The sequence below is a fragment of the Lactuca sativa genome, chromosome 4, assembly GCF_002870075.4.
Source record: "Lactuca sativa cultivar Salinas chromosome 4, Lsat_Salinas_v11, whole genome shotgun sequence".
Taxonomy (NCBI): Eukaryota; Viridiplantae; Streptophyta; class Magnoliopsida; order Asterales; family Asteraceae; genus Lactuca; species Lactuca sativa.
Genome location: NC_056626.2, coordinates 26,272,120 through 26,282,734, shown reverse-complemented (window position 1 = coordinate 26,282,734; position 10,615 = coordinate 26,272,120). Strand labels below are relative to the sequence as shown.

General features: G+C 35.2%; 1 protein-coding gene across 1 annotated transcript; it reads right to left on the bottom strand.

Annotated features, from left to right (window-relative positions):
• Window positions 1-7,847: 7,847 nt before the first annotated feature.
• On the bottom strand, window positions 7,848-9,420 carry LOC111894455 (uncharacterized). The gene is made up of 3 exons (XM_023890534.3): window positions 8,415-9,420; window positions 8,231-8,308; window positions 7,848-8,120 (listed from the first exon to the last, which is right to left on the bottom strand). Exons 1-3 carry the CDS (start codon window positions 9,237-9,239, stop codon window positions 8,115-8,117), a joined length of 909 nt encoding a protein of 302 aa, XP_023746302.1. The 5' UTR covers window positions 9,240-9,420; the 3' UTR covers window positions 7,848-8,114.
• Window positions 9,421-10,615: the final 1,195 nt, after the last annotated feature.

Sequence of the window (10,615 nt, the reverse complement as noted above, 5' to 3'; positions counted from 1 at the left end):
GCTTAGTGAGTTCCCCAAAATACCACATACCATACATATCAAACACATAATGGGCCCCGCCCGACATACATACAAATACATAAACGCATGCAAGAATCACAAAGATAAATAGCTTACAAGATAGTCATCAAGCCCCGCCTAGCATCGGGTCCTGCTCGGTATACATAGCAGATATCATAAATACAGAGTCACACAGACAACTAGCATCCTAATCATAATAAACCATGGGCTGACATTGGTGCCTTCGACCTGCCGGACACAATGAGGAAACTCACCTCAAGCTGTTGAATATCTCAGATAAAAGCTCGGACTATTGATTCAGACAAATCTCCGCGCTAGCATCATCAATAATACCCAATTAATAACTCGGTCATAACCCATAAGAAAAAATCTAGTTCACTTGTCCAACATCCAGGGTAAAAAACCAATTTACCCTTTTTCCTACTTGGCCCAACCCAATTGCTCCTAAAAGCCCAAATTCCTAAATGGCACCCAAAGTCCAATATGGAAGAATTTAAGAAGGCCCAATATCCAACAATAGCCTAAAGTCTATAAATGATCCATGGGAGTTAAGGGGCCAAGCCCAATCGAAACATAACCCAAATAAGTCAAGCCCAAAATTCATTCGGCCCACAGACTAGCATAAGTTCGGCATACCAGGCTCGTATGCCCTGCGTACACGATCAATCCAGAAACATCCCTGCACCCAGTACGCTTAGCATACCAAGGAGTACGCCCCGCGTACTGGCCTGATCCCACACCCTTGGCCAAACGACTTAACAATTTCAAAACTTATCCTCCAATCCACAAAATAACATCATGTTAAGGTCCTAACCCATAAAGCCGAAGATTTTAAGCCTTTGCATAGCTAAAAATACCCTAAGGTCCAATTCTAGCATCTTAACTCCATAAGGAGAAACATCAACCTTGCATGGTTGAACAAAACCCAAAAAGTTATCATTTTTATGAACAATGGACCTCAGAAAAGCCTAGATCTATCATCCCAATTTGCTGGGGTAGCCCATACTCCCAAACAAAGTGTAAAGGACCCAAAAATGCATAAACAAGGCCCTAAACTAGATCTAGCAAAAAAAATCATCAAGTTGAGAGCTTTATACCTCAAATACCTTGCAAAGTTGATGATGGTTCTGGATCTACAAGCTCAAGCCATACCAAAGCAACCTCCAATTGTTCTTCCTTCAGATCACCAAAACTCACTTCCAAGCTCAAAACTCACAAATAGCACTTACGGTTTTGTTCTTAGGGTTTAGGGGAGTGGAGGCTGACCAAAAGATACCACCAAGGCAACATAAGTTGTTTAAATAGGGAACAAACCCTAAAAATTAGGGTTTTGTCGCTAATTAGCGTACGCCTCGCATACTCCCACATATGCCCAATGTACGCTTGGTCACTCTCATCCATCCATACATGTGTTTTTGAGCTTTAAATGGCCTTTTGGACTTAATTATGTGTTTATACCCTTGATATCCATACAAATCGATAAAGTTAGATACTTTATCCATTAAGATGTCCATCTAGTGTAGATCTGGAAGTTTGGCGGTTTAACTTTTTGTATTAAGAGCTTAATGATTAAGTTAGGATTCAGCTTATTACGCGAGGCATTTTGGCTACATTGTGTGTAGCCTCATTTTCCCAGTTTGCCCCCCTTGGATTCTACGCAGGGCGTAGAGCTATTACGCATGGCATAATCTAGCTAAATGTTGACTTTTAACTTTTGACTGTTGACTTTGACCAAGTTTGACTTTAGATAATTTAGGGTATTTCGAGTAGTAGATTGAGGCTTGGTCCTTATTTGTTGTACATGTGACTTGTAGAGCAGGTATTTGGAGTAGTGATCAACTTAACTATCTTTTGGACCTTGGGGTGAGTTTCTCACTATAATCATGGGTTGAAGGCACCAATGCCGGCCCACTAGATTGTGTTATGTATCCTTGTGTATAGGATGTTTTTAGGTCATATTGATCTGTTAGATTGGTAGATCTATATGATTACCTCTGTCAGTTGGTTATTTGTTTATGTGCATATGTCGACATATTGTGGTTGGGTTGAGGCGGTCCAGCTTTGTGTTGAAGGCCAAGATACTCGGGCGGTCCAGTTGATACTATAGGCCCAAAGAAGCAGTCAAACTTATAGCTAAAGGCTCAAGTGGCAGCCCAACCTTGTGATGTAGTCCTTGTGTGCATGCATTGTATATGTATTGTTGTGTGGGGTATTTTGAGGGAACTCACTAAGCTTTGGCTTACGGTTTGATTTCATGGTTTCAGGTACATCATATGATTGGAGCAAGGCGAATGCGTGATTGTGCACATCATCCTTGGATATTATATTGAGAGATGTTTTTGGATACTCTAATTTGATGACTATGTTTTTTGGAAACAATGTTTTGTATGACTTATGGATTACAAAAATGGTTTTGAAAATGAAAATTTTTAATATGATTTTTGGGACGTTATAAAGGATCATCATTTGTTAAGGATATAAAGATAGTATATTTTAATCAAGTGTCACTCATAAAAGTGATCCATGGGAGATCTTGATTCGGGTCCATCCAGTATCAGTTCTATTACAAATACCTATGAAACTTGGTTACAACCACTTGCGTACTTTCATCTGGTGAGAGTCAACCAATCCAATGATATTAGTCTTACTTCATAATTACTCTCACAATTATAACCGACTATGAACTTTTAGAATAATAAGATTATTTATTGATTTAACATGTTATTATAAAACACAACAAGTATTGATGTGATGATTATATATCAATATATCAAAACAATATAGTAGTTGTTGTCTTAATGTTCCAATATCCAAATACTAAATTTAAATCAAAATCCCATTTCTAGAATAATGAAGTCCTATGGCAGAAGTATGACCACTCATACTTAGGTTAAAAATACGGCTTCATTAATGGGCCCGACTAGATTTAATTTGTGTGAATTCTACGAATACTATCATCTCCATATTTGACTATATTCTAAGTATAGTTAAATATCTTATGATGTGACATAGAGTCTCTTAGCTTGGTTAAGTATACTCTTGAAGTCATAAAATATTTCGAGGTTATCCATGAAATGAAGAACTAAACCTAGTTTTTCAGGGATCTTGTTCATCCGATCATATTTAATTTCAACTTATAAAGTAGCAGTGTATTCTTATTTAGTAGATAGTGCAATTATGTTTTGCTTGGACCTCATTCCTACAAAACTTACTCTTCATTCCATAATGAAGTCATAATCCAATCATAATTCATATATATATATATATATATATATATATATATATATATATATATATATATATATATATATTGAAGTTAACATATTATGTAGCTCTTTACATAAAGATATTGTTCTAAACTTATTATCATACACCTTGTCTCGTGTATAATATGACATAAATGATGAGTTCATTTGCCAAGCAAACTGAATATAAATTATTTTATCTAGCTTAAACTTATGTGCTAGGTCCTTTTGATGCTAGCTCAAAATGGTGTCATGTGACAATGTTAAGAATCCTTTAAAGGAATCTTCTATCTTGATCTCTTTCAAGACATTGTCAATATATGCATAAACATTTTTAACTTTAACATTTATTTTTATCTATCTTTATAGATTTTACATTCCAATAACGTATCTTATCATTCCAAAGTCTTTCATCTTAGAAACACATTACGAGTCATGTTGAAAAAACCTGGCATGGTCAGAATATAATTTCTCATGATTAAGTATGACTCATTCATACAAGATTATGAGTATCACTATGCTCCTACTAGTTCTTAGTAAATACAAATATTACCTTCATGTTGATATAAAAGTACACCTTGTATTTATATATTAAAATGAGAATTTTAACCTTGAGATGTTTGTTTTATATCCACAAGTGGATCTTAAGCTGTGCGTATTTTGGGCCATTCTACAAATACAGTTGGCCTAAAAATGACATCTATTTTTACGAGGTGACAATCCCAACTCGAACCCGCCAACCCAACCTGAACCTAACCTAATAAATAGCAGATTGAGTTGAAAATTTGAACATATTTAATTAAATGGGTCAACTCGTCTAACCTGTTTAATTAAATGGTTTGGGTTACGGTTGAAATTCCTAACCCGTTTACAACCCGCCAACCCGTTTAAAATCTTTAAATATTTTTTAATTTTCTATTTATTTAGTATTATTATTTAATTGATCATTATATTTTTGATTATTTTTTATTTATCAGGAACCATGAGTTTTGATTATCTTTTATTTATCAGGAATCAAAAGTTAGTAACTCTTACTAGAATTCGAGTTGGTAAAAGTGATAGTCAAGTTGCGTAGAATTTAAAAATTAAATATTTATAATGTTTTATGTTTGTAAGCACTTATTTGTGTTTGTGTTATAGACATGTAAAGTTATTATTGTATATTTTTCAAACTTGAACAATTATTATACATTTTAAATTGTATGTAATTCTATTTAATGGATTAGTTGAACTTTTAAAGTGTTTTTTTTTTTTTTTTTTTTTTTTTTTTTTTTTTGTGAAAATTGAAACGGATCTAACATGTTTAATAAATAGGTTGGGTTGAGAAAACAATAAACATGCCAACCCGATTTCAACCAATTTATTTAAAAGGTTTGGTTGGGTTTAGAATTTTCAAACCATTACTTAATTAGGTTGAGTTTGATAGATATTTTCAACTCATTTAATTAAAGTGATCAATCTGTTTATGATTCAACCCAACCTTTTTTCACCCCTGTTTATTTTCAAATTTTAATTTGAATGAAAAAAAATAAAAAATAAAATGAAGTTTAAAGGAAAAAAGGTACCAAAAATATATAAGAATAAGATTGACAGAAAGAAAGAAATATGTGGATTTAAAATGATAGAAAATATATCTATAATAGAAAATAAAATTTTAAAAAAATATATAAAACAAAATAATTTGAACAGTTAGAGGAATCACAAGTTCCTCGGTCTGTTTTGAAAGCTAAAAACTCAACAAGTCCGAAAGCAATGTAATCCCTCCAATGACCCCACCTGTATCACGAGCCAACCCACAAAGGGCAAAGTTTTATAGGGGCAAAGGGGGTTGTGCCCCCACCCCCAGAGGCGGAGGTAGTAGGGGGCTGTCGGATGCTCAGGCCTCCTAATCTCTTCCAAAGTTCACCAATATAATACTAAAATTTAAAATAAGGGAATCAGTAAACTTTTAGCCAAGTTCATTGGGCACCTTCCAATTGTTATATATACATACAATGAGGGTATGGGAATTTTGACCAAAAGTGAAGCCCACGTCACCTTAAATCTTTTTGACTTCACCTTATTTCTTTTATTTTAATTGGCTAATGATTGTATATCCTATTTACATCAAATTGTCACTTACTATTTTTCTTTTATTTTAATTGGCTAATGATTGTATACCCTATTTACATCACATTGTCACTTACTATTTTATTCCTGCATAATATTTTTGATTGTCAATAGCTATTTTATTCCTGTATAATATTTTAGTTAAAGAATTTGTTTTGGCTAAACTATTATATCAACAAGATCTTAATTCTAAATGGTACATTTTTACTTTTATTATATATTTTACTTCCTGTGACTTGTAATTAATAGTTTATGTTTATGGTTTGGTTTATTATAATAATAAGGTAAATCATACACAAAAAAAGAATCATAAATTCTTTTTGTATGACCTATAATTGCATTCAATTAGTGATAATACTGAAAACCGATTTAATTTCTATTTAGATGATATTTTTTCCTTTTCGATTTTTTTTTTGAATTTTATGAACTCTTATGATATAAAAATTAATTTAATCAATTATTGTGATGTAAGCCCCCCTTATCCTAAGAATTTGGCTCCGTCCTTGCCCCCCCCCCCCCCCCCCCCCCCCTTTGGTTTTTTTGTTAGAAATAAATCATTTACTTTAATTTTATATATATTAAACTTAAAATATAAAATTTTAGTTATAGCTCTTCTGTTCACCAATTTTTATACATTTTAAATTTTAAGCCCAAAATCAAATGTTAGAGCTCTGCCCCCTGCAACCCACCTCCTCCCGAGCCACTCCGACCACCCATTATCCAAAAGTCGATGATTACAAATGTAACAAAACTACCTTTTGGTGGACCCAAAATAGTAGGGGTGAGCAAACCCAAACCAAAAGACCGAGAAACCGACTAAAACCGACAAAACCGAAACCGAAGCAAAACCGACGGTTTGGGTTTGATATTTTTAGAAACCGAAAAATCGGGTTCGGGGTCGGTTTCTAACCAGAAACCGACCCATCCAACCCAAGAAACCAACCCATACTTAAAACCGACAAACCGCCCCAAGAAACCGACCCATCCAACCCGAAAAACCACCCATACTTGATTGTGTTTTAGTTGTAATAGACTATTTCGGGCTTTAGTTGTAAGTTGTAATTAACTATTTGTTGTAAGACTCATATTTTTTGAAGTACTTAACTTCAATTTGTTATTTTTTGAAGTATCTAACTTGTTGCTTCATTTATGGAAAATGGGTTAAAACCTTAAACCCATGGGTTTAAACCCAGAACCCGTGAGTGTATGGGTTGAACCCAAGAAACCGAAAAACCGCCCAAACCGATCTCAGAACCCAAGAAACCGAACCGACCATAAACCGATCCTATTGGGTTCTAAACACCAGAAACTGACCATTTATGGGTTGGGTTGGGTTTGAGTCCAAAACCGACCCAAACCGACCCATACACACCCCTACAAAATAGAAAACCAAACTATCAAATAGTATTTTGTTAAAATATTAACTCACATAAATCACATTGGCGAAAAATGTCAAATATAAAATTCTATTCGTATTTTTTGCAAATAAACAAAAGCCTAAAGCGTAGGTTACACGTCATGGCCATCCTACCTCGTCACCATACTCTTGTCTTGTCAGTTGCTTCTATTGGTGTCAACAAACACCCCCCACCCCTATTTACACTTTACCACTTTTATGTTTCAAATTTAATGCTCTATTGCCCCCATAAAACTATGATTAGTGCTAAAGTAGCCTTAGAACTAAGAAAATACTTCTAATCAAACCCAATTTCGACCACATTTCTCCAAATCAACGTCATATCCATAATGGCATAATACATTACATCGTTTCTATAAATTTTGCATCCATAAAGATGTCCAAAATCGAGGGTTAGCAAATTGCAAGGCAAATCTTTTCAATAAAGTCATAAATTTTTTTTAACAGAAAAATCCAATTATTTTAAAAAAATCATATAATCTGTCATTTGTTGTTTAAATATATAAAAAAAAGACTTTTTCGTTAATTAAGGCAAAATGTTAAATAATCGAAACTCTTCTATTAAAAAAAACTTTTAGGACTTTATTGAAACTTTTTCCAAAAATTTGGGATTTTTCTATAGATTTCCGTTGCATCAAATAGCAATGTACTTTTATAGGCATTAAGTTATGATAAATTGTAGAAAAACTTTATTGGGTTTAAGTTATGAATAAAATAAAATATAGTGATAGAAAAACATAAATATGTTGTTATTTTGTTGCAATTTCCTCGTTTTCAAAAACTGGTTGTGAAACCAGATTAATGAAAACGTCAAAAATTCGAGATTAATGTACAAGTTTCGTTACATAGAGTACAAATTACTAAAAGGGTATTACCCAAACATAGAAAGCACTTCATGAAGCCCATAAGAAGAAAGAAACCAAAATTATGAAGATATGAAGAAAATACAAAAATGATCAAAATGTTACCATTTAGCATAACTTTGGTTCTTCATGCATACGCTGCTCTTGATCTACAAAGCTAATTAATAAAAAGAATGATCAACAATGGCAAAATTCAAAGAAGCTTTCACACTTTATTCATTTCTATAACCAAGAACTGTCAAAAAAAGAAACTTATATATGAACACATGTTGACTATAAGAAGCAAAATTAGCAGAACCCAAATGAAAAAAGCTAAGCTTAATTCAAGATCTAATCAGGGAATTTCAACATTTGGAAATCAAACCCCCGTTTTGAAGAAATCAAACAGCAAGTATTCCAGTTATTAATGATTATACTTCACCATTGTTATCAGCATCATCCTTAGGCGTGTCTCTAATACTACCTCTGCAAAAATTCAACAGAAAGTAAGAAGATGATAAGAAAAACTGGAGTTTAGAATCTATGGGTAGATCAATTAGATAACAAGATTGCTGAATTGTTGATCGGATGATTACCTTTGCGGTTTCGGTATCATCGGGAACTCTGTATAGGTCGGCGGTGATTTCCGTCAGCCACAATCCGGGAAACAGGGTCTGCATCGGAGAAATCAATGCAACAGTGATGAATTTGATCGTGATCTTAAGGATTTGTAGTTTGAAGGAAGTGAAGGAGTTAAATTGGTTATGAAATTTGACTTACATCCAATTGCTTTTGAATAATCCTTGGTCGTTTCTTCGGCTTACGTGGAAGTCGCCGGCCGGCCATAGCCGTGAAATCATCTTCCAATTCACGGCGAGAAAGTGGAATTGAGAATTTGGGTCTGTCTCTCTTCTCGCCACTGGTAGTTACGGTGGCTGTAGCGACGCCACCGACAGGTCGGGGTCTCGGAGATTTGTTGCCTTCGTTTCTCACCGGAGATACATTAGGTTTCACAATATCACCATTGCCGTTGACTCCATTCGAAGGGGAAGGAGCTTTGCACGCAGCTCGTCTAGTCCTCAAATTCCACGGCCTCTCCGCCGGAGAAGTAGATGTCGTTGCAGTCGTTGTTGTTGTCGCCGGCGGCGGCGGCGGATCGACAAGAGTTTCTCTTAGAATCGCATCCTTCATCTTCCCGACCTCCGTCTGGAAATCGAACATCAGCTTCTCTCTAGTCGCCTCGATCTCACCGTCTCCGGCTCGCGCCTTCAATTTCTCCGACGAAGAAAACTTATAATAACTCTCCACCTTGCGATCATCACTTGATCTAAATCTTCTCTCAAACTCCATCTCCCTCCGCCGTGTTCCAATCACGGTGCCCTTTCCCCCATCACAACCACCGCCGCCGCCACTCTCCGACGATTGTTTGCGATCGACGGCCGACACGTCGCCCTTTGAATCCACCTTCATACACCGAAGAAGCTTCTGATTCCCCCACTTCAAACACGGCAAATCAAAATTGTGCAGCCGCTTCAATCTCTCCATCTCTTCTTCCTCCACCGCTTCTCTTTCTCCGCCGCCTCTTCTCCTGCCGGAAAATACCATCAAAACCTCTCTGAATCTCCCTTTAATCAAAATTCGTGACAGATTATCAGGAGGGTTTTCCCTGGTTCTCCTCTTGTGTTTATGTGAAATCGCCGCGAAACGTTCATATATGAGGAGTCAAGAGGGGTGGAGGGTGCGATTTAACGTTCGAGGTGGCAGGTTCCCAGTGCTAATGTACGCATTATGAGTTTTGTGCGCATTTTTGGTGTGAGGTGAAATTAGAGGCGACTGAATTTCAAATATGAGTCTTAATATGGGCCGTTGATCTACACGTACTATTTTCTGCCAGCCGTTGGATTTTATTTTTATTTAATCATTTCTTATATAGGGATCCCCATTAATTATTCCTATAACAAGGCTTAGTTGCCGAAAGATCCTTGCACTTTGGTGTTATTGCAATTTAACACTTCCAAATCTAGATAAGAACCCTTGGTTATTGTATAGATATAATTACTAATTTATAAGATTTATAAGGAAACTAGTAATCTAGCCACTGTCTAGTTGTTTTTTTTTAAATAACCATAAAAATGTATTTTTGAAAAATTACAATTTGGTTTGGAATGTTCGAATCCGTATTTCGAAATGGATAAACGTGTATAGTGATCCGACAGGGTAATATGGTTCTCCTATAAATAACATTTTGAACCCCGCTTCTATTTCGGACTTCATTTCGAACTTGCATTCATTCCAGACAACATTTCAGACAACATCAAACTCAAACAATGTCTTCCTCTAGCAATAAAGCGATTTAGTTTTTTTTTTTTTTGGGTGTCTCGATATTTTCGTTTTTTTCTTTTTTGATTTGGTGTGGTTACATAGGTATTAATCGTTTTCCTTCAAATTATAGTAGTTTTTAGGCTATTGTAGGATTATATGTGAGTATATGTGTGAACTAGAACAACAAATCTAAAAAAAAAAAACTAATTCTAAAATAGTGGGTAATGACTTTGGAATATGAAGATCTTGTCCAGAATCTGTAGAACAAGTCAAGTCTGGAATGCATAGAATTATTTCGGAATGCATCAGTGTAGAATAGAGTCAATGTAGTCTGGAATGTTGTTTCCGGAATGTTCTCCGAAATATAGGTATTTAAGTCAGGAATGTGCAACAAACGCCTAGTTATAATTCCTTTTATTGTAGCATAAAAAAACATATGATGTGGTTCACTACAACCTGCAGACTTGAACTGGATCGGGAAATCATGACCCGTTTACACACACCACAACGTGCGGCTATGCTAGAGCACCTTGTTTTGGTGCTTATGTTAACATATCGATGGGTGTCAATGTCACGCTTTACTATGTCATTATCTTATATGCAAGGAAGTTAGTACTTATCCTTGGGTTGATCTATATAAGCTTTTATTTTCAGTAAAC

Bases quoted from the DNA above. Each gene is read 5' to 3' on its own strand.
- LOC111894455 (XM_023890534.3), bottom strand. From the start codon at position 9,239: ATGGTATTTTCCGGCAGGAGAAGAGGCGGCGGAGAAAGAGAAGCGGTG. The intron at 8,309-8,414 runs GTAAGTCAAATT...TCTCCGATGCAG, and splicing joins TTATTCAAAAGCAATTGGAT to ACCCTGTTTCCCGGATTGTG.